Below are 27,149 nucleotides of genomic sequence, written 5' to 3'. Positions count from 1 at the left end.
TTTAGTTCTACATTATGAAATTTTATTGCTGACATGCAGGAATAGTTGGATGTAATACAAAAATAGGTCTCTATACAAATTATCTTTGCAATTTTTTACAATAGGATCTTTTGTCTCTGGTGTCTCACCCGGCTTGTAATCCACAAAAACACAACCCAGACAGCTCACCCCAATTTCCACACACCCTCACTCCCCATTTCCTTTCAGTTTGCTTTTCATCACCATGTCCAGAGTTGGGCGGAGCACACAGCTTGACAGCCTGTCGAGTATTGCTATGTTTTTTTTGAGGATGGAGAGAGTCCCAATGCAAAACACACAGCCAGCTCTGCTGGGGAAGATGGTCAGTACTGGTGAAGTGGAGATGAGAGAGAGAAAGGAAGCAGAGGGAGCAGTGTCTGCCCTGCCTGAATTCTGAGAGGGGAAGGAAGAGCAGGCCCTGCCCAGGGGGCTTCTATTGCTACTGACACAGGAAATATTCCAGGCAGAGGAGGAGTCCACAGAAACCTCCTGCTTGGGAAGTGGAATAGAAAGTTGTCGTGAAAGCTGGCCCACACCTCGCCTGTCATCCTACACTTCTTCCTCCACCTTCCAATACTATTAAGAAAACATGTCAGCTGGGACAGCAACCCCATAGAAAGCTGTAGGTAGTACTGAGGGGAACTGCAAAGGGTCTGTCTTCAGCAGAATAGTTCATTTTGGAGATGTGCAGGCCCCGCTCAAGCAGGACACCTCACATGTGTGTCCAGATACCAAGAGGGGCAACTCAGTTTTTGGAGTGGGGGAAATATCTTTGGCCACCCCCCACCCCGATTGAGGGATTCCTCCGTCTTGTGGGATAGGATGGTGCTGCAAGAAACAGACCCAAAAGCCACCAGGGAGGCTGGGCCCCAGGACACAAGATCCAGGGGCCTACAACAACTGGCTCACCTGGAGAGGTCTGGCCCACAGAAGGGGCTGCGAAATGGGAGCCCAAATTTACTACCCCCACCTGGGCCAAGCAAAGGGTGCCATTAAGCTTGTTAGCGTTCACCAATCCAGTTTTGGCTTGATCCACAGAGCTAATGCCTTATAGACAGGTTTATGCTGTGTTTCTTGGCAAGACTGCATGGGGGGCTGGTGACCTTTGAGGGATTGGTTACCGTCCATCCCTAGCGAGAGAGCAAAATAAACTGTTCCTGGGTTTCCCTAACTCCATCCCTGTTTCACAACTTAGCAACGATGAGAAAGCCAGAGACCAACAAAAGCAGAGTCTGCCCCACAGAGGGGAGGGGAGTGTAGATCAGGCACAGAGGTTCTGCAAGGAAGTTTCAACATGGTTGGTTTTCTTCTTTTCTCTTTTTAAACAGATTTGCAGAATTCTTTTGCAGTTCTCGTCAGTAGAAAAGAATTCCTTGTGCTGAAGTCAGATTTCAGGATCTACAACCTTCGCTAGTCCTCCTCTTTGAACCATGCAAAAACATTCACACTAAGGGAGGCCGTTGTCCTTGGCTGGTTCATTCATCTCAGGGCCATCCAACAGCCAGACTGCAGAGGTCTTGAGCCAACTTCCTTCAGGTCAGTGTCGCTTCCTGGATACTGCAATGCTGCTTCTGCTGGCATCCAATGGTTCAACAGGGTGGGTGGGGAGGGGACACCTCACATTTTGAGACAATTTTTGAAAGGGTGATGAAGGCTGACCGGAAATGGGAAGGGAGTGGAAATGGGGCAGCACAGCCTTGGGAGGGTTGCTTGAGAACAGCTTATCTGGCAAGAGAGGCATCCAGTTTCAACAAACGAGGCTCAGAAATGTTCCAGCCCAGTCTCAGCAAGACCTGCCATTTGCACAGCATCAGGGGAACACTCCTGCCCACCCCCGCAAAAAATAATAATAAATGTCATGGTGGGGGAATTGTCTGTGACGAGATGGCAATGGCAAGACAAAGCAAAGAGCACATAAAGGAGTGGAGACCAGCAGGCATTTCTGAACCTGAGACAGCCTGGGGGGGCGGGGCGGGTAGGGGACAAAACAACAACAACGAAGCAAGCAAACCCTTTTCACATTTTTCACAGATTTATCCCTTCAACCGTACCAGTGTGGGTGAGGAGGAGGCAGGGAGAAATGTCAACAGAATTAATGCAACGTTACTGCACCTTTCAAAAGCTACCATTTAAAAAAGAAAGGAAGACAGAACAAAACAAAGACCCTCCCAGGATATCCCCAAATAATTAAAGTGATTGGAAAAGGGAGGTTTGGGCCCTCAGAAAAGCTACATTTTTTAAACAGCCCCTGGTTTGGAACTCTTTCCCCAGGTCAGAATCTGCAGAGTGAGGTTTTCTCACGTGGAGAGAAGCTCGTAGTGGAGGCAACCCATTTGCTAAGCCTGTGGTCACGCAGAGGGCCCGAAACCAACGTTTACACAAAATATATTCAAACCAGGTGTTAAATTAAAAATAGAACAAAGGGGATGGGGGAGAGGGTTTAAGAAATAGTTACTTTCATGAAACCCACCAGGGGGGAGGGAAGAAAGGAGGGGGAAATGATTAAGCTTATTCAAACCAGACAGAGCGAAGCACGGCCCACGTGGTCTCCGCAGCAGTCCAACGTCTGCGTCAGAAAAGAAGCCTGCGGGGGCAAACTTTGCCAAAAAACGCTCCTCGTTTCAGTCCAGAGAACAGTGTGGTTAAAAAGAGGCAGAGAGGTAGATTTCAGAGTCATGATTAAAAGCAGATTAGCTGTCTAGGTGTGGAGTTAAAATCCGCCAGCCATTTCCCCAGACAGTTGGGGTCTTTCCCCTGCTGCCCCCTCCGGGGTCGGGGGGCAAAGCCCAGCAGGCAATGCCCGTTGAGCACTCAGCTCACAGGGGAAGACTGCTACATTGTGAGGGATCCTGGGACCTGGCTGTCGCTGTCGCACGCCCCGTCGGGGGCAAGAGACCCACGGTGGGGTGGGAGGAGCTACTTCCGAAGGTAGCGCTGTGCAAGGATGGCCGCGTCCAAGGGGTTCATTGGCTGGGCGTCGTGGCCCAGGCGCCGCACCGGAGGGATGTTCCCAAACTGCCGCTTTTGGAGGAAGCTCTTGGCCTCGTGGAGCGTGTTCTTCTCCTCGGCCAGCAGCAGCTGCTGCCTCATGTAGTTCTCAAACTCGTACTGCGAACACTCCTCCGTCACCTTCGCCTGCGAGGAGGAGGAGCCCTGTTAGAGACCACCAGGAAGGTGGGGGCCAGACCTGCTTGCAACAGCATCCCCCCTTCCCCCCAGCATTTGTACACAAGCTCACTGCTCCACTGCACACACCACAAAGCCTGCCAGGCTCGTTTCCTGCATTGACAAGTCGTTCCCCACCCCCTCCATGTTCATGCACCTGGGAATCCCAGATTCATTCAGAGCAGTGGGCATTTGACTTGAGAGCAAGCTCTGAGAGGCGACAGGGGTCTCTGCTGCAAGGAGCCGCCAGATTCGCAGCACTCGAACACAACCTGGGGGCTCTTAATATTTGGCAGGAATGTCCTCAAACATTCCAACTGCCAAAGGGAAAGCAGGAGGGGCCTGGAGGAAAGACAGGTGGAGCCAGCTAAGAAGGGAAGGGGCCGTCTGCAGGTGAAGAGAGAGAAAAAGAGGAAGCCAAGAGACCAGCTGAATTTCACGGACAGGCTGAGGTGGTTGACTTCAGATCCCCAGTAGCATTTAATAATACTTAAGAATCTGCATTAAAATTGCAATTAGGTTAAAAAATGTGTTGCTATCTCAGAGAGCTTTCTCAGCAAGACATTCATTTGCCCCAGCCATCACTTCTCATCAGCTGGGAACCAACTGATGGAAAAAGCCCCCAAGGCCAGCAGAGACAGATGCTGCTGGGTATCTGCTCTGTCCTGTTTGTTTCATTTCTGACTAGCAAGTGGTCCCGCTCAGCAGGCAGGTCTTACCTCGTGTGCGCTTTCTGGATTCGCCACCTGGTCGTCTATGTCAGGCACCACTTGCAAGGGCCCGCTCAGCAGGGACATGGACTGCCTGCAGGAGAGACAGGCTGGTGGGTCAGGAGGCGGCACATTTGTGCAAACCTCAGAGGTGGCCTAAGCCCCCAGCTGGAAGACGGCAACCCTCACACACTGCACCCAGGAGCCTTGCCCACCCACCCACCTCACCATTTCTCAGCATGTACAAGCCAGCAGCACCTGACTGTGAAGCAGCAGCACAGGACCGGGGTGGGGTGGGGGCAACATGGCACACAGGTTATTATGGATGCTTCTTTATCAGTGGACCGAAGGGTTCATCACATGCTGCAGGCAGTTGTTCCATCCCCAGGATGCTTTTGACTGTCCTTTGACAGCTCTACAATATCTTTTTAAGACCTGGTGGTCAGAACTGTAAGAGGTCTTCCACAGTGCCCACTGTCAAGAAAGGCAAGCCTTTTCCTGGGCAGGGCACTGAAGGACACAAATGGGGTGCTTCCATTTACTTGAGAAGTAAAGGTGGCTGCTCATGCTTCTTTCAGTACTTGGGTCTCTGTAAAGGTAAAGGGACCCCTGACCATTAGGTCCAGTCGTGACCGACTCTGGGGTTGCGGCACTCATCTCACTTTATTGGCTGAGGGAGCTGGCCTACAGCTTCCAGGTCATGTGGCCAGCATAACTAAACCGCTTCTGGCGAACCAGAGTAGTGCACGGAAATGCTGTTTACCTTCCCACCAGAGTGGTACCTATTTATCTACTTGCACTTTGACGTGCTTTCGAACTGCCAGGTTGACAGGAGCAGGGACCAAAAAATGGGAACTCACCCCATTGCGGGGATTCGAATTGCCGACCTTCTGATCGGCAAGCCCTAGGCTCTGTGGTTTAACCCACAGTGCCACCCGCGTCCCTGGGTCTCTGTAGCAGGGTATAAAACGTAGCTCAAGAAGATGCTATTCTAGCAAAGGGAGCAAGGTGAGGAGGAGGGAGAAATTATGCCGCATCCACCATTAAGAAACAAGAGACATGGCCCAGGGTGTTCCTTCCCAAGAAGTTGAGACAACACTTCCTGTGTCTTTTGGCCAATGTTCAAAGCATTTACAAAAGACTCCTCCACCCAGCCTTCCCAACAAAGCTCACTCCTTCACCGCAGGCCAGCTTTGGGCTGGAGGAGTGAGCAGAGGGGCTGGTGTTGCCCCCAGATCTGGTTGGTGCCTGCGAGAACGGATGCTGGGTGAGATGGGCCTTTGGCCTGAGCCATCTGCAGGGCTCTTTGAAGGATTTTATCCCCTTCCCCTTCCACCACACACTCACCAGGAAGCAATGATGGAGCTGAGGGAGTCGAGCACTTCGGAGGCGGTCAGGCGCTGCTGAGGGTCCAAGACGAGCAGCTTTCGGATCAAGCACACAGTGTTTTCCGACACCCGCCCATCTCTGTCAGGAAAGAGCGAGAGTGAGGGGCAGCTGAGCTACCCAAACCAGAGACACCAAGGCCCAGAACCCCGTGGCCAGGCATGCCCCCGACCCCCACTTACTCGGGGATGGTGTATTCAGCAGCCTTGATCTTGCGGAAGAGCTCCTGGGGGATGCTGTCGTAGAAGGGGAACTGCCCGTACAGCATGGTGAATAGGACCACGCCCAGGGCCCACATGTCACTGGGCTTCCCACGATACGGCCGGCCTGCAAACAGAGAGAGACGGCCCTGGAGAGTTAGCAGGGCCCATCCAGGAGGAGGAGGAGGACGAAGACAAAGGAGAGGCGCTAAGCAACCAGCCTGTGGGCTGGTCTCATGTTCCCGTCTTGGGCCCAACATTGGAGAGGCTCAGTGCCGCGTCACATGCCTGTGATGCCATGCTTGCAAAGCAGGGAGGAGGCCCTTTTGGGAGAAAGGTCTGGGGGCTGCCACGGGATGCTGCTGCCTACCACTGAGGACGTCAGGGCTGATGTAGGCGGGGCTCCCACGCTGGTCCTTCAGGAGGTCATCTTCACTCACCAAGTGCTTCCCCAGGCAGAAGTTTGTGATGGTGATTCGGTGGGTCCTGGAGGGGAGAAAAAGTTAGTGGCCGGGTAACAGGGGGTGAGAGTGAGGGGTGCTGGAGTAGAATGAATGCCTAGGGTGTCAACAAAGACACTGAAGGCCGCTCTGAGGAATAATGCCAAGCAGCTAACAACAGTGGATGGACCAGATGGGGCTTTTGGGAGTTTGGTATGACATACACATCAGAATTATTCAGAGCCACCCTTCAGCTGTAAAGCTCTCTGGGTGACCTAAGACCAGTGAGTAACTCTCTCAGTCTAGTCTACCTCATGCAGTAGTTGGCAAGGGCATGTGGGTGTATGGATGCAAGACCATGTACATTGGCCTGAGCAACTTGGAGAAGCACTGTAAAAATATGTCGCTGCCTATCTATCTAAATTTGTGAACTCAGGTTCAGCTTAAACTTTGATGTTCAGAGTGTCCTCAAAACCCTGATTCAGCCTTCACCAACTTGATGCCCTCCAGACGTTTTGGACTAAAACACCCTTCAGTCCTCCACAAATGCGGAGAGCACTAAGATGGCAAAAGTTGCATTAACCTCCTGGGAGTTGGGGGTCTGGCACTCCCCTGAAAGGTTTTGATCATCTGTGCCAGATTTATTGACCTTCACTCAAGAAATACGAGCGGACGTTTGAGAAGTTGGGAGTGGGAGGGAGGGAGGGCCGACGGAGCAACAGGCCTGAATGCACAAGAACCAGCAGGCCTGAATGTTCTTTGGCTAAATTAACTGAGACTTGTTTAAAAGAAAGAAAGAAGTCAGCATTCCAAACAGCCAGCTCCTGATGACTCTCCTGTGAGTGAGGGGTGGAGGATGGCCTCAGCTCATAAACATCCGCCATGTCCTCCTGGCAGACGACGATGTTTTCTTGGCAATGAAGCCATCAGGAGATCAGCATCCAAGGTGCTTCAGCTGTGAAATGTATGAATGGCTGTTTTCAGGCAGCCAAAAACTGATCTCATCCCACAGGGGATCAGGAAGGAGCAATAAATGGCACCACTTGCCTCACTGTGATCCTGGATGAGCGAGGGCCACCCAAAGGGCATTTCTGCACTACCAGGCCGTTGCTCAACAGATATTTGCCTACTTCACATCTCTCGCTCCACAAGGCCATTTGATGCGCTTTTAATGCAGCGGTGGCAACAGAAACAAGAACATGCCTGCAAGAACATGGCCTTGTGGCCACCTTGAATGCAAAACACTGCTGGATCCCTGGGATAAGGCCTACTCAGGAAGGGTTCATTCTTGGTAAAAGAGCCAAAGTCAATGAAAGGCACTTTGAGCCATGAATATCACTTCAGACAATCAACTGCAGGGCTGGAACTCAGAGAACCTTCAGGTGCAAACCAGATCCTTTTTCAGGGTGGTTCATCTCCAACTCCCTAGAACACCTTTCCCCATCCTGGTACCCTCCAAAACTTTAGTACTTTAATTCCAATCAGCCCCACTCAATGGCCAAGATTAAAGGGTTATGAGAGATGCAGTCCCAAACACCTGGAAGGCACTAGGGTTGGGAACGGCTGCTCTAGAAAACTGTTGCGTTTCATTTTTAGGAGTGTAAGAGCGGCCCTAGTGGGTGATATCAGAAGGTTCATCTAACCCAGTATCCTTTTTCCAAATGCAGCAGCTTAAGTATCTCCAAGAAGCTCACAAGCCAGACATGAAGCCACATGTATGCCTTGTATGTTTCAGAACAGATATAACTTGTGCTTGTGGGTGGCAGGGGCTTGAACAGGCAAAGTCTTGCCAGAAACGTGAGTCACATTATGCGGAGCATGTGAGTGTGTGCAAGCAATGGATACAAAACCTACTGATGTGACATAACATCTTGTTTAAAGGGGTGCATGGAGCTGTCAGTGGCATTCCTCACTGTGACGGTGAGTTGTTTGGGAGCAAAGGAAGGGAGAGGGCAGTGGCAGCTATTGGAAGTTACACTCTGATGATAAAACTAGTTGGCCTCGTCTCACTTGAGGCTCTTATGAGGTCAACCCTGAACTGGTGCACAAATGACAAGGCTGCAACACATGTTCCTGCATCAGATGTCTAGGGGGATGAGACTGACATGGCCTCCCTCCTCCAGTTTCATTCTCCTGTGACCTCGCTAAACTCCTAAGGAAGGCCAAAGTGCTTTCTCCAGGGAAAAACAAGCAAACAAGACACTGCCTTCTAAGGTTGCTGTTTGATTTGTGTGTGGATGCACAGACTGAAAAGCGTGAGCTTTCTTGGCAGGTGTTTCCCAGCACACACAGGAGCTTAACTTTCTTTGGCGTGCCACCTCAATCCACAGAAATCCCACCAGCTGCAAATAATGTTCCAGAGTGAAAGTTGCAAAAGGGGCTCACCTTTTGTTCAGCACCATGTTCCCCAACTTCAAGTCTCTGTGCACAATGTTCTTCTAGAAAGACAAGAGGGAATTTATACTATTACAGTGGTACCTCGGGTTACTAACACTTCGGGTTACAGACTCTGCTAACCTGGAAGTAGTACCTCGGGTTAAGAACTTTACCTCAGGATGAGAACAGAAATCGTGCGGCAGTGGTGCGGTGGTGGCAGTGGGAGGCCCCATTAGCTAAAGTGGTACCTCAGGTTAAGAATGGTTTCAAGTTAAGAATGGATCTCTCGAACGAATTAAGTTCATAAGCAGAGGTACCACTGTAGAACAAAGTAGATTATTTGGTAAGATGAGAAACTTAAATGCTTAATTCAATCCCCCCAACCCTAAAGTTGTGCTTGCAGAAAATGGAGTAGATCAAGATCCCTTGTTCATTTCACCTGGCCATTTATGACCTGAAGACTTTTGCACCAACTAAGTTGGATATAAGAAGATGCTTTGCACAGAACTCTTTCTAGCTCAGCATCGGCAGATGCCATGCCCCCCACCAAAGCACCAGGCCTCCCTCGCAGTCACGTGACTGCCAAAACCCCACAAGGGCCCCACATCTTCCTCACAGCTCCCTGAGACAAGCAGAGACACCCTACCTTGTGCAAGGCTTCCACTACCCGCACAACGTCGTAGAAAATCACGACGGTCTCCCGTTCGCTGAGGCGCTTCTCCTTGATGACATAGTGCTGCAGGTTGATGAGGTCGGCTGTCTTGTCGCTGAAGTCATGGGCGCAGAGGCAGTCCAGCACCAGACAGATGCGCTTCTTCATCTTACGCACCATCCGGTTGGATTCCAGGTCTTCCACATGCTCACAGGCTCGGTCCTGTAGCCCCAACAAGGATGGAGGCAGGTGTCATTTTAATCTGGGAGAGATGGTGCCAAACTGGCCTTTCCATCCATCAGTGGCTGACCCCCATACTTGCTGCTTGTGTGGCTCCCAAAAGCCAAGACCCCTATCTAGGCCACCACTCCTTGGCATGAGAGGTCACAGCCAACCCCAAACTCTACACCTGCATGATCACAGACATGCAATAAAGAGCCCAATTATGGTTTTGGGGTTGGAGGAAACTAAGGTATACTCAGAGTTGACCCCCTGAAATTAATGGGCCTAAGTCAGTCATGTCCATGAACTTCAATGGGTATATTCCAAGTATGACTAATACTGGATGCAACCCTTCTGTTTCAAAAGTCTCCTTTCCAAAAAGGTCTCTTTCCACCAGCACAGCAGCAGCATGTGTGGCGGGTCTGGCCCATTCACCTTCTCCAGTCATGTGCTGAATTTACATGGATGGATGTGTGTGTTTGGTGGGGGCCCTGAGAAAAGGCCTTATTGCTGGAAGTGTGCTGGAATTCTTCCCACTAATGTGCCACAGACTCAAAAGAGCTTCCTAAACATTTCAGTTTGGGTCACCCGCAGTCTGTATTATAAATTGTGATTTCTTACCTTCACCATAAAGTCCAAGAGTGGGTTACAACAATGTAAAAATATTAAAACCAGGTAAAATAAGTTACAGTCAGAAGAACTTGAAGGCTGTAGCAAAGTCTGAACAGAGTGATATTTCATTGTTGCAGTATGATTGCAAAACATGGGAGTCACTGTGGCACTGGCAGCCTCAGCAAGCAGCTTTAAAATATATTTGATCTGATCTGATTTGATACTTCTTATTCCACTTTTCAGATAACAGATGCTGAGCTCAAAGCAGCTCATAATAATCATAATAGCATTTGGGGGGGTGGATCATGTTGCAAACACTATAATATCAATAGAGTGACATATAAGTGAAGCAAATATGGGGGCAATCATGGTCACAAGAGTAGCTGGATAGGTCTGCAGTGTCTTTTGAGGAACAGGGGCCTAGCCTTGTAGGAACACAGGCCCCACATCTCTCCAAAAGGCAAAAGCTGATAGAACATTCAACCGGCTGGGCTGGGCAGGGATACAGAACTCCAGTGTGCCCAGGATGGCTGTGCTTACCTGGAAAAGGCCGTGGTGGTGGACCACCCCGTCCTGGTTGTGCAGGAGGGAGAGAAGTGAGTACTCTGTGTGGAGTAGCATCTTGCCCTGGCGCTCCTCCTGGGTTTCTGTGCCTTTGTCATTCCTATCCTCCAAGGTAAGGATCTTTGGGGAAAGCAGGCAAAGAAAAGAAAACACACACACACATATTGCATTCCTTTCTCGAAAGTCAACAAGCTCCAACATCAAACTCTGTGCTTGGAATATTTACAGCTGGACCAAGGAAACCCTGGTGCCCGACCTTTGGGGACTTGGGCAGAGCTGCAGCACTTTGTGCTGTGGTGTCAGCGGTTTAAAGGCCGACAATCACAGAAGGAACAAGGCCACAGACTGCAGCAGCTGCCGATGCTTCCGCAACCTGGCCAGCTCTTCTCCAGAAAAAAGGGTTCCACCTGCTGTTTACCTTGAGCTGGTAAAAGTCATCTGTCCCATCCTTCCTTGCCAAACACTGGACGATGCTCGGCACTGGGGAGTTGCCCAAGCGAGGCCCTGAGAAGGCAAAAGAAGAACAATGGACTTTGCTTCTTCTGACTCATCACCTACACTGCTCACTGCTGGCAGTTCAGCTGCCGACCCTGATTATCAGGAAGTTCCCTTTCCCTGCCCGAAATGGATTACATGTCTTTCCGTAAGTCACACAGAGCTTCAGAGCATGGAGGCCCAAATGCTTTGCAGCTCCAAGTGAGGGTTGATGAAGAGAAACAGAAAACAGCGGCCACATAAATGATGTTTGTGTGACTGCTATTTAGGAAGTATGGGATACAGTTCTTTTTAAATTTGTTTAAAAAGTCCAGGATTATCTTTACTGTCTCCCTTTGTGTTAGTGAAGTGAGCGGAACAGATATGGTTGAAAAATTAGGAAACCGCTCTTTTGGCTCCAATATTTACATCTCAACAGTTGTATTTCTAAAAATAGTAAGACTTTGAAGTACTGTCATACTAATCCAAAGTAGTTCAAATAATCTGGTGTCAAAGATTTACGGTAAGAAGTAAAAAAATGTACAGTATATTATTAAAATTTGCATGGTAGTTGTAATAGCTTTTAAGAAGCTTAGGGAGAAATTAATGGCTCAGATATATCATATCAGATATGGCACTTTATATTTGCAAAACATCCACCTCAAACCATCTTGTTGGAAAAGGAGAGAATCATTAAACTATGTAAGTGGTATCTGACCCAGACAAGCAGTTTAGAATATTTTAAAAGCCACAGATCATGGCTGGTGCTATACTCAAAATATGGCTAATTTCTACCACAGATGGTGAGCTTGCTTGTAAATTAAATCCTTTTCCAAAACAAGCTAACTACACATTATGCCTAACATGAGGTTACACAATGCCACTAGATCCTCTCTTGAAGTCAGTAGGTTATGTGAATGACACAGTAAAGAAAGAAAATTAGGGGCTAGTGTGAAAACTATTGTCAGCTGCAAAAATGGTGATTTCAGCAAAGTGGAGAGTCAATTGTTTTTGTCACATCAACAAAAATGTGATTGCTCGAGATCTGGACTATTGTAGAAATTGCCAAGATTACTGAGAACATTCAGTTAAAAGATGGCAGTCTGGGGGACAGACGGACAAAGTTTTCATCACCACTGAACATTATTTCTAAACTTTATGAGGAATAGATATGGATTAGATATTAACTGCTATAATCCATTCAAACTAATTTAAGTGATTACGGTTAATGACTGCATTTATAAACCTGGACCATACTACAGCTTATTATATTATCGCTGTAGTGGGCTTAAGTGTATTTGGTGCTATTGATTGGTATTTTAGTATGTACCAACCTGGAATTAATCTGAATAAGGAAATATAAAGACGGAATGGTATCAGGTAACTTAGAACTAAATTACTATTCTTCTTGATTGCACATCTAAATAGAGAGAAAGGATACCTACATTTTAATAGCATTTTAGGTCTTTTAAAGGAGATACAAGAAAGGGCACCTCCTCCAGAATTGGATCATGGCAGATACGTCACACATGCCAGAAGAGCCTGGCTCTTTTTTACTTTTGGTGCAAGCCCTCCTGCTGCTCAGTGGTTGCCAGCATAGTCTAAACCACCACAGGACCTTTGGAGGCTGCACTTGGGCTATATCACAAGGAAACAAGGTGGCTGGGATTGGGCACTGGACACAGCAAACCACCAAAAGGAGAAAGGTAGTGCTCTAAGTCAGGGCCAGATCTGTGGAGCAGTGCTTGAATGACGACAGCCAAGTCTCTGCTGCTTACCAGGAGGGAGAGTTGGAGGGGCAAGGAGGTCGCCAGGAGCAGAGATAATACAGCATCCCTGCCTGTGTGTTGCACAGCACTGACATCCCCACCACCTTGCCCCTCCTACTTTCCCAGTAAGCAGCAGTGACTTAGCTGTAAGGTGAGCAACACTGTGTGCTACTGAGAAGCACCAATGTGGTACCAGGGATAGAGCTCTCCTTCAGAACCTTACCTAGTCCCCCTTTTCCCAAATTTAGAAAAAAAACCCCAAGCTCCTAAGCCACCTGGCTGTGAAAATAAGCTTGAATATGGAGGGATCTCAGATGCCAGAGGGGTGGGCAGAATGTTGCCAGAGAATTAATTGTGCCCAATGCAAGCTTTATGCACATTTGATTAACTTGCATTCTGCACGCCAGCTGCAGAGTAAGCACAGGGTAGGTTGCAGCCTGCCTTTGCCAGGTGCAATGCAGCAGATCACAGGCTCTGTTCCTGCTTACCGAGAATGAAAGGTCCTGCCCGCTTGGTGTTGCTGCTGGAAATTCCTGGGCAGAAAGCCTTGGTGGACGTTTCCCCGCCCCCTCTGTCAGACACTCGCTGGTTCATTCTGAGTTCTGGGGAAAGAGAGCAGACACTTATTGTGAGGCCCTGAAGGAGCCCCCGTGACTTTCATGTCTTTCCCTCTGTAATGCCCCTACATATCCTAGGCTACGGGGGGGGGGGGGGGGAGAGGGAGAGAAGTATTGCATGATCTCCAAACTCAGGACCCGCAGAACATAGCTGACTTCCCATAGGAAGCATAAGGTTGGCATGTCTCTCTAATTTTGTGTTATGTACCTCCCTGCCAACAGCTATTTCTGAATGGCACCTACAGTACTCACTCAAAATTCAAAATGGTCCTAAAATGGTGACCCCTGCTCTAGGAGCGAAGGTGATTCCTCGAGCAGTGTTAAAAACTCAGATATATAAGCTAGGCGCCAAATGGCTCCTTAAACCAAGGTTAGAGTCGCCAAAACGGAATGTCTAGTTGCCATTTTGGGGTAAAATGTCTCTAAAGTCTTAACTGTCAAACAATGGACTGACTGCGATTGATTCTCATTTAAACATCTGGTAGTTCAGATGACAACCTTGAGCTAGGTTAAGAACTTTGAGAACTTAAAGAAGAAAAGCCACTTGATCCAGAGACAGTCCATGTATATACTGGCTTATTCCAACCTTTTTCTTAATAGCGACTGCTCCTGATCAAGCTGCACAGAAAAAGCATTTTGGTTCCAGAAATTCATTCTAATTGTGCCTATAAAAAAATAAGTGATAGAATTCTACAGGACGGGGTATTAGTGTGTGAAAACAGTCCAGATACAATGATCCCCAGATGATGGAGATGCCAAGTACCATCCTGGCATCTTCACTTGGTCGCAAGTGCTCCATAGCCAGGTGCAAAGTACGACAGGTGCCTGGCTAATTCTGAACACTGTCCTCAAGTCAATAAATGCAACTCTCTCCCGCTTTATTCCATCCCTGCCAGGGACAGCCCCTGGGAAAAGATGGCTGTGCAACCCTCTTAATCCCTTGTGCCTTTGCCATGCACTCACAGCCACCAGATACTGCCCATCCTGGGCAAAGGTCGCAGATGAAACATATAGGCAAACCAAAGGCTAAGAGAAATTAACTGTGCCCCTGCCCAATGCCCAGGATCAGACACCAGATTGGCCTCAAGTGATCCACAGATAAAACAAGCTCAGCTGCAGCTGCAGCAGCCGTCACAGCCTTGTTATGTAGGACTGTTGCTTTGTCAATCACAGCCAAAATCCAAGCACATTTAGACTTTTCATACAAGAACAGAAAAGCACCAATAATGTGAATACCGCCTCTAAGATTGAATCAAATAGGATGAGATGTAAAAAGGCCCAGGTGCTCCTGTTATGAACCGGCAGTGGCCACAAACTGAAGCAGTGGCAGTGAAGCTGCCCACATTGCAGCTTCTGGAGCCAAGAGCCCAAGGAACAATGGCTGAATTGAAAGCAAATTCACTTTCCTTACGGGGCATCACCCTACACAAATCCAAGAAAATAGGGCTGAGGGTGGTCTTTGGAAACACAAGAGGGATTTCAAAATGGGGACTGTGAGCCTGCTCAGCCCCTGGCGCACAGGACCACCCACCCAAGGCTGAAGCAACTGAGCATAATGTGACACGATGGGGAAATACGAGAGAGGTTCCCACGCTGCTGAAGTTGACAGGCATGCAGAGGAGATGAGTCACTTCTCCCTGGAGACTCCTGGCGGGCACCATTTGTCATCAAACTTGAAATGTCAGCTGTTGCTGCAGCCTTGCCAGGACAGAGAGCCGCCCAGGTGGCAAGGGGCCAAGGGGATCTCCCAAAGGGAGCCCATGGGGGAATCTGGCCGGGATCTCCCTCGGGCTTCTCACCCTGTGAAAGTTCACTGATAAAACAAATACACAGAAGCTATGGTGAAACTGTGGGCTCAGCCAACCCTCCAAGAGCTGCTGTCACCTGCCTTCAGCTGACACTTGGTGGCAGAGATTATGGAAGAAGATGATCTGTTTGCTCATGGGGAGAATAGGCAGAAGGGCACTGCCTTATTACGGTCAAAGGGGAGAATGTGTGATACCAAAAGAGCCATCCAAAATCTCACAACACATTCCCATTCGCCTCTCTGAGTTTACTTGGTACACAAGAACAGGTCTCCCTGGCCAGCTTTGCCTGCCCATCTCTTCCAGTCTGAGAATCATAAACTCAACAGCAAGGACTCCATGGAGCACCAGTCAATGCAGGAGGGCTGAGAGCAGAAACATATGTCAGATCACCTAAACACAGCACAGAATTCAGCAACCTGGAAAATCTCAACTTCTTTTTTAAATATAAGATATATTTTTCACTCACAATAATCCACGAGGAAATCTATGCCCAGTAAAGACATTCAAAGTTAGGGGGGTAGAGCTAAGCAGTGACTGCTACTGGCCTGGGGTTTGAGCTGCAACCATCGGCAGAGACAGAGGAAAATATGTAACTGGCAGAATTTATCCAGGTTGCAGGACACAGCTATTCTAGGTGCCAAAATGCCAGTATTGTGATGCCAAAAGCACAAGCACGTGGCTGGAAAGGCAGCAATGCTGCAGCCTGATTCAAAGCCAGCTGTTCTCTGCACTTTGGTCCCCAGCTTTGGATCTGGCTGCCTCCGAAGAGCAAAAGTAAACATCTGCTTCATTCCACTATGCATGGCCTGCAAGGAGCAGCCAGCCAAGTGCAGCGCCTTCTGTTACTGAACCATAGCCCACCCTCTGGCCGCCTCCTCTTGGCTTCCAAAATCTGCAACACAACTGGCCTGCAAGTTCTGCGCAAGGAAACCCTGTTTCAGAGATGCTGAAGATGCCAGAAAGCCCAGCTATTCAGGATGACGAGAAAGCCACACAAGGAGAACTGTGTTTTTAGCCCTCAAAGCTCTCAGGGTGTCTGTGGTTGCTGTTAGGGAGAAGAGAGGCAGCATGGCAGATAAAGCGCTGCAGGGAGAGAGTAGGGAGCTTAACTCCCACCCTCCTTAATCACTGGCTGAGGCTGATGTGGGCAGGAGTACAACAACAACTGGAGGTCCACAGGTTCCCCAACCCTAAACAATTCCTGGAGAGAGAGAAAATGTGCCTAGGAATGAGGAGACAAGCCTGCAGTCCCACCCAATAAATATTGATGCATCCTTAGAAGGAAATCTTTCCTAATAAAGAGAGGAGCGTGGCAAGAGTGGTTCTTGATGACAATGCCATCTGCTGCAGGGGAAGTAAGAAAACAGATATGGGATACAGAAGACGACCTGGTGCAGATGTAAATCTAAACCAAAGTTTTGCATTACGAGCAGGCATTGCAGCCAGCCCCTCCCCTCGGTACAGAGAAGCGACAGGGAGTTTGGCTTGCGTTTTAGGTTCAGCATAGCTTGCTGTGCTGCCTGACCCCCAACAAACTGTGGTTAGCCTTAACAACCGTCAATGGGGAAAAGGCAGCTTAAAGCCACAGTTTATGAAGCTGGCTTGTTTCAACTAACTATGGAGTTCAGAAGATTAAAATGGAAGTGGAAATTTCCAATATCCTTCTGGCAGCTGTAATGGAGAGGCAGTGCATGCTGGTGAGCCCCCTGACATGCTAGGGATTGTGAATGGGACCGTCAACATACAGAAGATGCACAAAGAGGTCGGCTTAAAAATAAGTAAGTAAGTAAGTAAGTAAGTAAGTAAGTATTTTTAAAAAGCTCTCTTGGATAGGCAGTGTGCCAACGTGAATCTGCCTTGGACCAGGGAACTCTATCTAACAGCTTTCACCACCCAGATGACCAAAGGTGTGCAAGTTATTTAAAAGACTTAAGCAGGCTTCACCAAGCCCACTCTGAAACTATAAAAGAGATTGGGGCTAATGAAAAGTTGTAGCCCAAAACATTTGGAGGGCACCAGGTGGGTGAAGATTGGTCTTAGGTGACATCATCTGGCTTTTTGGTGCCAGCAGTATGTTTTTAGGCCTATTTCAGTATTTTGGCTTTCTAGGCACCAGAATCAAACACCTATCATCAGGCGTCTGGATTTTTTTCAGCCCTGAACAAAGGCTGATGCAGCTGGAAAACAGGAGAACCAGGGACTTTGGAAAACTAGAGATTAGAGCCCTACTCAGGCATTGTTTAAGCATGCAGGTTACCGCATGACAAATACAGTAGCTGTGCCCCCAGCTTGTTTTCATCACCTTCCACAAATTGAAGGGAAGCTGTCTGTAGACGGAAGCCTCTTGTCTCTGTACATTTTGGAACAATAGTGGAAAGCATTGAAAATGGGGGTGGGGAGAGCTAGCACCCTCCCCACAAGCTTCTCATGTGATAACTTACATGCTTAAACAGCACCTGAACAGGGCTCAAGATACACCATACCAATCAATTCATATAACCAGCCCAGTAGGAACCAGAAGCAGAGGGGAGGGGTAAGAGAAAAGGCAGGGCCCAACACAAACGAGGCTGGCCTTACCCAAGTGTCGCCGGTGCTATACATCACACAACTACCTCTCTGGTGCTTAGGAAGTTATGTTTCTACTCTGATGCTCCAGAAATGGTGGGAACAAACTGGCAGGACCAGAAAGTTTGCTTTGGATTAAAAGTTCTATCCAAGGTGGCCTTGCGGAATGATAGAATTGTAGAGTTGGGAGAAACTCTAAGGGTCATCTAAGCCCAGCCCCCTGCAATGAAGGAATCACAGCTAAAGAATCCCTGACAGATGGCCACACAACCTCTGCTTAAAAAACTCCACCAACTTCTGTGGGAGTCTGTTCCATAGCTCTTACCATCAGAAAGTTCTTCCTGATGTTAATCAGAAATTCCTTTCTTGTAATTTGAATCTATTGATGCGGGTCATAACCTCTGGGGCAGCAGGAAACAAGTTTGCTCCATCTTCCATGTGGCAGCCCTTCAGATATCTGAAGATGGATATCTCCATGTATGATAGGAAATCTCTGGTGAGACCTTCTCTTTACCAGCTGGGCAGGTGGAGTAGCTTGTAGTTTTTGGAGTATTCATGTTCACAAGATAGGACCTGGAAGATTTCAGGGCTGTGATGAAACTCTCTCGTTGTCACCAGTCAGGACAGACCGGTGAAGGCCTGGTTTGCTTACCACTGTGCACAGACATCTTACGAAGGACGAGTATCAAGAGGTGGAAATGACAGGGAAGAAGATTTCAGCTAAACATCAGGAGGAACGCCCTAGTGGTAATATTACCTTGGGCAGAGATGGGCACCTCTGTTGGAGTTGTTTAAGCAGAGACAGTTGTCTGCCAGGGATGCTGTATCTGCTGTAAAGGGGATTAGGTTAAGTGACCCCATAGTCCCCTTCTAATCCTCTGCAAGAGAACCCTGAGCAGCATGCAAGAGAATATCCTCTCCACTACACACACACACACACACACACACACACACACACACACACACACACAGAGGTATATCTTGTTGAGTTCTCTACATCTCATCGGTCTAAACTGCACCTACAGTTGGGAGATACTCTGGTACCTAAATGTATCAGAACATTCCAATGCCTCTGCACTGCAGTGATACTTTCCTAGCCCTGATAATCACTGCATGCTGCCACAAAGCACCCGAAACACAGAACAGGATTATCTACAACTGTGTATATGTTTCTTAGCAAAGTCCTGCTCACTGTTTGGTAGCTCTCACCGCCAACGGAACTCCAGCTTGATGCCCTATTATGCCACTGAAAATACACCCCAAAGTGTTCTTTGGTGACTAATAAAAAATGGGATTAGCAAACAGGCCTCATTTTCAGCCTTTTGTCACACTGACACTTCCAACCATAACTCAGCTGCAGTAACGTGCAGTTTTTGCATGTTGCGCTGCTACATAACTGATGACCCCAAAGGTGATAAAGATATTTAAACAAGAGGTTTGATCCCTGATGACACAAATATTAAACACCTTACTGGTGAACCCATGCAAGGAAAGTGCCAACCTCTGGTTGCCCCTGTCTGACCAATCCAATACAGTGGTACCTCAGGTTACAGCCGCTTCAGGTTACAGACTCCGCTAACCCAGAAATAGCACCTCGGGTTAAGAACTTTGCTTCAGGATGAGAACAGAAATTGTGCTCCAGCGGTGCAGCGGCAGCAGGAGGCCCCATTAGCTAAAGTGGTGCTTCAGGTTAAGAACAGTTTCAGGTTAAGAACGGACCTCCGGAACGAATTATGTACTTAACCCAAGGTATCACTGTATGTACTTTGATCAGATCCCATTCACTGAAAGGCTAAAGGCTGTGATAAGAAGATTCGTCAGAGGGCAAAGACTTTTCCATCAGTCAAAATCTCAAAAGAGCTCACCTTAGTAAAAAGCAAAAAAGTTGTATGTATGCTGACATACTCATTACACAGAGACACAAAAAAACTCAGTGCAAACTTCTTCTACCCAGTAGTAATGCTGGGTAGGAAATTTCCCACCGTTACTTTTTTCAAAGGAAAAAGTTTAGAAATGCACTGCTTCATAAGATTAGTAATATAATGAACAGACACAACTTAGATTGGGCAACTGGGACAGATACAATACCACTCAAACCTAAAATCAATGTTTTTATTGTATGATATTTAGGTGACTATACTTAAGAAGCACATATGTTTATGCAGAGCTCTTCAGACATTCTAAAATAAGTATGTTAACAGTCTTCGGATCCTTCATTTTCCCTTCATGCTGCAATCCTAAACACACTTTATAAAAAGTAAATTCCACTGTATTCAATGGGACTCACTTCGGCGGAAGCAGACATAGGACTGTGCTGTTAAAATCCAATGATTTGTGGGAAGCATATGCTACTGAGCTGTCAGGTCTTAATGTATTTCTGCGTATGTCAATAAAAATATTTTCCAAGTAAAGTTTTGATTTTTTCCCCCAACTATGACACTTAAGCCACACTAACAGCACTTTATTGGTCTCCCCCAACCCAAAATTTCAGCTCACTGACTTGAGCTACAGGGACTGGGGAGGAAACTTACAGCTCAAAAAAAAAAAGAACATGACAGGTTAATAAACAAGACAAACAAACAAAACTGTAAGACTGTAATTCTAACCCCACTTACCTGGGAGTAAGCCCCAGCAGACATTGTTAGAATTGCACTATTAGGCAAACAAACATGCTAAATAAGATTTCCATAGATTTAGAGCAGCTGGGGGGGGAGTAAATTTAAATGTTTCCAGAAAATTTGCAGAATGTCTCCCCAAAATAATATTTACACATGCCCCAGTTGTTGCTCAAAGGCAAAAAAACTCTGTTTTCCTTGGAACATCAGCAACCCAGTGGGCTGTTCGCTGCTCAAACTTATTTTAGCGCCGTTCACTGGCCGAAGGTATGCCAGCTATGTGGGTTTGGCAAGTTTAGCTCAGAGCAAGCCACAAGGCTTGCCCACATTTGGTCATACGGATAAGGAGATTGGGGCGAGTGGAGGAAGGCCATGGCACTCCAGAATAGTAAGCCAGCCTGGTCATGATACCTAACAGCTGCACTCTTCCAAAACCTTCATCCCCTGAGCCAGAAGCCAGTTTTAAATGGGCACTTCAACCAATGGAGTTTGAAAGGGAGGGAAGGCCTTCTTCTCAGAAGTCCCTTGCTGTTTTATTTATAACTTGCCTTTGATTGAGTTAGTCTCAAGACGACTTACAAAAGATTCAAACAGCAAGCACAAACCCCCAAACAGCCCTTGGCCTCTTGGTTGAAAGATGGGGCCAAGACACTTTTCCTTTCTGCTCTGTAGCCTCATGTGGAACTTTAGAGGAGAAACTCACTGAAAAACCAATCCTCAGGGGAAAACATGGTATCTGTGGGCCAGATGACAGGCAGAAAGCAATACGGAAGACACAGGCATATGGAGCAAACAGACCTTTCCAAGCACAAGTGAGGGGACACAACTGCTTGTCCATGACAAAGGACCCCAGGCCCGGAAAAAAGGGGTCTTAAGTTATGTGAAGTTAAATTGTTCTGGGCCCAACTAGTGAACCTAGATTTCCTCAGCTTTGCCACTTGGGGATTCCTGAAGAACAGATACATCAAGGGTTCCCAAACTGTGGTCTGTGGACCACCAGCAATCTCTGAGCCCTGTCAGGTGGTCTGAGGTGTGGCTGTGGATTTGTGGCTGAAGACAGGACAGCGGCAATCCATCACATTCAACATTCATACTTGTTTTTAATCGTATTTTTATTGCTTCTCTTATTTCTTACATTGTATTTTACCATCTTACCATTTGATTTCAAATTGCAATACGATAAAACCCAAATATGAGAAGTAAAAGAAGCAATGCAAAAAACCCCAAAACCCAGTGTCTAGCACAGCATATTACAATTACTACAATAGGCAGAAACATCACATGGTCTGCCAAGACCTGCATCACTTTTCAAGTGGTCTGTGGGGTGAGGGTTGGGAACCACAGGAGGCATTGATTAATCTGGCTGCTGCCTCTCCTGGAGCAAATTAATAGCAGCCCAAACAGAACCACTGACCTGTGCACACCCATCCTGGGTCAGACACCTGTTTCAAGAAGGACAGGTTTCTGTGCTATCAGTCACCAAAGTTTCTCATTGAGGAGCTATAATTATTGCTATTATTAAGAAAATGTATTTGTCCCTTTTTCTTGCTACAAGAAACTCAAAGTGATTTACAAAAACAAAACAAAAAAAATCGCATGCATACAATTAAAAGAAAGGAGAAAATATATTAACACACATAGCATTAAGAGGCCATAGATCATTAACAGAGGAATGTTTTTGGGTGGCACCTAAAGATACGTAACCATGGTGCCAGGTGAGCCTCCCTGGGGAGAGCATTCCACAAACGGAGCCAACACAGAAAAGGCCTGTTCTTGTGTTGTCACCCTCTGGACCCCCTGTGGAGCCAATGCACTGAAATAGAAGTGCATGAGCATCTTGCTCAGTATCTGCACCTGCAATCTGCAGACGCTATGCTTGTCATGTCCGTAGAGGAGATCCATAGCTCAAGGCCAGAGTCCATGCTTTGCATGTAAGTCCCAGGTCCAATCTTTAGTTAGCACCTCTGATTAGAAGGCTAGGAAGGGAAGAAACCACACAGCTGCATGCTAGATGGAACAGCCAACATGGTGCCCTACAGATATTGTGGGACTATAACCCCCATTATACTGGAATTACTGGCTGTGCTAGCTGGGGCTGATACGAGCTTGAGCCCAACACCATCTGGAGGTCTCCACATTCCTTGCCATCAGAATAGACAGTAGTAGGCTTGATGAGCCAGCATAAAGCAGCTTCATCTATCCAAACAGATCAGAAGACCAACAGCCACTGGCAAAAACACTGCACTTATTTGGAAAATGATACCCATGACAAATGTGAACCAGCCTTGGAAAACTATCTTGCTATATGGATTTAGAGATCAAACCCAAATATATGTGCATGTGTGCAAACACACACTTTGACTCTGTTACTTTGGGCTCTGATCGATTGTATTTTACAGAGGCTTGCCTGGTGCCATCACTACATATCTTCCTGGGCCAGGCAAAAGAATTTCCTTTTTATCCAGGCCTTTGGCTTTAATTATCTGTGGCTTTTTTGCATGGATGGAGTGTGTTAATGTAGAGATTCTTCTTTGCTGGTTTTAACTTGTGTTTTTGTTTAAAATGTTCTAAGTCGTTATGAGTTGCTGCGGCAAAAAAAAAGCAACTAATAAATTTAATAAACAGTAACGCTTCTACAGTACTGTTTTTTACTTCTGGGGTGTAGCGCTGCAATCAGAGCTAGAATCATGTTTAAAAGGAAGACCAGAATGCTCAGAATGCCAAATAGACCCCACAAAAGCACATCAGGTTAAGTGCTATGCAGCCTGCCCGTGAACTAACACAAAACCAGAAGCAAACCACAGGATGTATTTACATGGCCTGCCTTTCATTTTCTCACTCTCATTCATGCACATGAAGACACAGGAAGCCATGTTTTTCATCTCTGACAGCTAAGATTTTAACTCTATACCTGATTAACTCCTCCGTAAAGACCTCAAGCACAAGGTATCGGAGGTATTCATTATGCCCATAAATCAGCTCCTCTCACTGCCCGCCCCCCAGCTTCCCATCAGAGCATATCCAAGTGTCATAGAAGCTACCAGAAATCAAAGAGAGGTTTAAAAAAAAAAAAGTTGTCAAGATTTACAAGCTACACAGATTCTGTGTAAGGTGACTGGAATGCCAATGATTTCTATGGATCACCACCTGACTTTCCTATGGGGCTATGGCTGGGTCTGCAAGCCAGCAGACACAACCGAGCTACTACCTGCAGAGAGGACTGTAAAATGAAGCCTAGTCTCTCAACCTTTCTCTCCACCTGAAGTGGTGGACTGCACCTTACTATAAAACCACACCTTAAGTTGCAGCATTATCAACGTGACAAGAAAAAGGAAGAACCGAGCAAAGAAGCAGCCCAGAGAAGCTTCAAGTTGAAAAGGGAAGAGTGTGGTCCACACATGAAAGGAGAGCAAGCTCTGAACTCTGGGCCTGTTTGTTTTATAAGGCAAGCTTGCCCAAAATCACACAATGGAATCAGAGGCAAACTATGCCTACAGAGGAGAAAGGCTTACTCTATTTGTGCTCAATCTGTATATTTGCAATTAAAAACAAATGTTACAAGGCAAGAGAGAGAGAGAGAGAGAGAGAGAGAGAGAGAGAGAGAGAGAGAGAAGGGCTTAGATCAGAAGACCTAAGAAGACTCATAGTTCTCCACATGCTGAAGACCTGTGAAACAGCTACACAGTGACCCTCTCAGGCTGGAAATCTTTTTCAATTCCTAGGTCAAAGATATCTCAGGTTCTTGGACACGAGCATCAATTGCCATATATATTTTCCCCCAAATCTTATTTGAGTAGCTGCTAGTGGAATTTCTATAGCTTTCTCTCATTAAGGGAACTTACTTCCATAGACTTCTAGGGAAAGAGACAGAGCAGAGGCGAGGGTTACACCTCTGCTCCAGCTACTGGTGACACCAGAGTCAGAGGACTGGGAAAACTTTGTCCCACCTCAACATTTTAGCCAGTGGCAGACCTGTGAACTTCCCCCACAGCTGTCAAGTGGAGCCACAGCAGAAAGCAAGGAGCTGTTAAGGTGCAAAAGTGCTGCACGATCTTTTTCTGCTTCATGGAACACAAGTGCCATTATTCTCATTTGAGAGGAGCAAGTATAGTGGCTAAGAGCTATATGTGGAAGCTCCCTCTCCCCCCCCCCCATATCTCTTCTCCTACAATGGCCACTGCCAATCTTTTTTCCCTTCAGATTCAGCTCCCACATTAGCCACATTGAGATAGTAGCTGTAGCTAATCATGTTTAGATAATGATGGTGAAGTGCTTCAAAAACTCTACAGCGCAGCAGCCATGCTCACTAATAAGCAGAGATAATGGTTTGCCATGGCAGAGCTGGGCAGAGCCAGGTTCCCACCATATCCAATGATAGTGGTCCCTGAACACTGACCACATTGAGTGGGGCTGATGGGAGCTGTAATCCAATAGCATCCAGAGGGTACCAAAGACTATCCTGATCTGTGGGACCACACTTTCTCAGAGGGCAAAAAGCAAATTCTCATGATATAACTTTTATACATAAAACGAATTGCCTGTTACTTGCAAGGTGAAGGCTGAGCCCTCATATTTCTCTTAGCTCTGCAAAGGAGCCCACCTGTCATTCCTGAACAAGGATTGTTTTCATCCAATCTCCTGAAAACGTGCTCTTCTGACTGCATGTGGGCTCCCAGCCTCTCCTGGGCCAAAAGTCCTTCCTCTCACCTTCCTTCCTGCCCTGCACTCAGCACCACCACAGGAAAGCCCTCATGGATTGCAGCCTTTCCTTGATCTATCATCCCCATCCAGAGAAATGAGCAAAGGCAAGCACAGATCTCTTGAGCAGGAAGGGATGGCAGTGTGGGGAATTATGGCATGCTGCAGCAGCCCTGGAAGGGGCCAGGTAGAGGAGCTGAAGCAGCACACATGCCGGAAACAAAGCAACTGACCGGTGGGGGGGTACCGGTGGGTGGAGGCGTGGTCACGGAAGGGAGAGGAAGGAGTCTCAGCTGGAGGCAGGCAGGGAAAGAGAAAAGAGGGATTGAATGTCAGCCCCCCCATGTTTTTCTGATTGCAACAGCATTAAATGGACATGAGACCAGAGCGGCCAGCAGGGTGTGTATGAAGAGAAATGCAAGAGAACAAGATGAAAGGATCAAAGTAGAGGGCAACATCAGTGAGCAGGGGGCCTATTTCTGAAAGGAAGGAGTAGGCCAGACTGCAGACGAGGGCAAACCTGAGGGTGAGAAGCAGCCATGGCCAAAGCAACTCTGTCCTCGCCCTGCAAGGAACAGAGGGGGAGTCTTCAACCGTTTCTTTTTGGGAGCGGGGGGGACTCTATGCCGGTGATGAGCGACTGATTTCCGCAACGGAGGTGTTCAGGGGGTTGTCTCCACAAACCCGTATCCCAGTGAGAGGCCGGGGATGGGGAAGGAGGGGCGTGGTGGCTTACCGACCAAAAAGCTTGCAAAGGGGCACGTTGGTCCCCCCTCCCCGATTCCCCGACCCTCTCTCCGCCGCCCCAAGCACCGTATGCCAGGTCTACTAACCCCCTCGGCTCCGCGACGCCTGCAGTCCTACGTGCCCTAAGCAGCCTTCCTGGGAAGGCCACCCCGTGGAGCTCAGCGAGGCTTACTCCCAAGAAAGCCTGTGCACCAACTGCAACGGGAGTCCAAGGAGTACGTAGAGGGCTGGGCTGCCGCGGCTGGCCCTTGAACGAGAGGCGAAGCTGCCGCCGCCGCGGAAAGGAGGACGGGGAGCGCTCCTGTACGCTGGACGTTGATTTGCCAGCCAGACCCTCTGCCAGGAGACTCCATTCCATTCCCTGCTGGGCTGCCGCGGCTGACCCATTCATAAGAGCCAAAGCTGCTGCTGTACGGGAGGAAGAGAGGCGGTGGGAAGGGCTCCTGCTCAGGACACCAGCTGGTTAGCCGGCCAGCCATGCCCTCTGCCAGGAGACTCCATTCCAGCCCTACCTACCCTTCTCCACCCCCGCCCCGGGAAAGAGAAGGTTTCGCGCGCACCGCGGCGGGGGTAGGTGGGCGGGCAGGGGGCGGCCTGCCCCTTCTTACCCATCGCCGCCGCCTCCGGGCCCGGCCCCGCCGGCCACCGTCCGCTTCTTGCCTGTCCCAGCCAACTCGGGCTCTTCGACTCCGCCACCTGACAACGGACGTGACGTGACGCTGCCGTCATCGCCAACGCCGGCCACGCCCCCGCAGGCTGCCGCCGCCGCCATCTTCTTCCCCGGAGCCTCGGCCTGTGTCAAAGATGGCGCCGACAGAAGCAAGGCCGGGCGGAAGAGAGGAAGGGGGGAGAGGAAGGCAGGGAGTGCTAGTGCAGGATTGGTGAACTCGAGAGTCCCGCACCCCTCCCTTCGGTGCGAAATCAGCCCTGCCCCTCACCTACTCGAGGGCGAATGAAAGACCTGCGCAGAGTATGATGGGCAGGCTCCGACTGACGTCACTTTAAATACCATAAATATAATTAATTATTCCGTTTATTAAAAAAGCAAAACACATGAGAAACCTGGCCTGGCCGTTTCCACAAGATCTGCTCCTGGAACTGGCCTAGGGGGAAAGGGGCTTTATTATTTATTTATTTTTATAACTCTTATCTTCCCACCTTTTCCTCTAAGACGCTCAAGGCGGCGCACATGTTTCATGGCCGAGTAGGGATTTGAACCCTGGTCTCCCTGATCCTAGTCTGGTACAACACCTGGTAGATCAGGGTTCAAATCCCCACATATCCATGAAGCTTATTGTGTGACCTTGAGCAAAGCACTACCTCCCGGCCTCACCTACCTCACAGGGTTGTTGTGGGGATTAAATGAGAACCATGTCTGTACACCACCTTCAGCTCCTTGGAGAAAAAAAGGTGGGCTATAAATGCAGTAAATATATATATATATATTGATGGGGCCTTTGCTTGCTCCTTATTTGACAGCCTCAAATTGCCATATCTCTTAACTAGAGGTT

The 27,149-nt window shown here is 48.1% G+C and overlaps 1 protein-coding gene across 2 annotated transcripts; it reads right to left on the bottom strand.

Annotated features, from left to right (window-relative positions):
* STK40 (serine/threonine kinase 40) lies at window positions 1-26,373 on the bottom strand. Of its 2 annotated transcripts, none has more exons than XM_081921697.1 (11): window positions 26,247-26,373; window positions 13,077-13,190; window positions 10,764-10,849; window positions 10,322-10,465; window positions 8,942-9,169; window positions 8,305-8,357; window positions 5,850-5,965; window positions 5,462-5,606; window positions 5,241-5,360; window positions 3,903-3,987; window positions 1-3,153 (listed from the first exon to the last, which is right to left on the bottom strand). In XM_081921697.1, exons 1-11 carry the CDS (start codon window positions 26,365-26,367, stop codon window positions 2,935-2,937), a joined length of 1,431 nt encoding a protein of 476 aa, XP_081777823.1. In that variant the 5' UTR covers window positions 26,368-26,373; the 3' UTR covers window positions 1-2,934. The 2 variants fall into 2 exon arrangements, with proteins under 2 accessions (XP_081777823.1, XP_081777824.1); XM_081921698.1 differs by lacking the exon at window positions 26,247-26,373 and adding an exon at window positions 20,194-20,216.
* Between the last annotated feature and the right edge of the window lie 776 nt (window positions 26,374-27,149).

This window comes from Podarcis melisellensis (genome assembly GCF_964234715.1).
Source record: "Podarcis melisellensis genome assembly, chromosome: 8".
Taxonomy (NCBI): domain Eukaryota; kingdom Metazoa; phylum Chordata; class Lepidosauria; order Squamata; family Lacertidae; genus Podarcis; species Podarcis melisellensis.
Note: the sequence above shows the minus strand (reverse complement) of the source record. Positions and strands in the feature narration are given on the sequence as shown.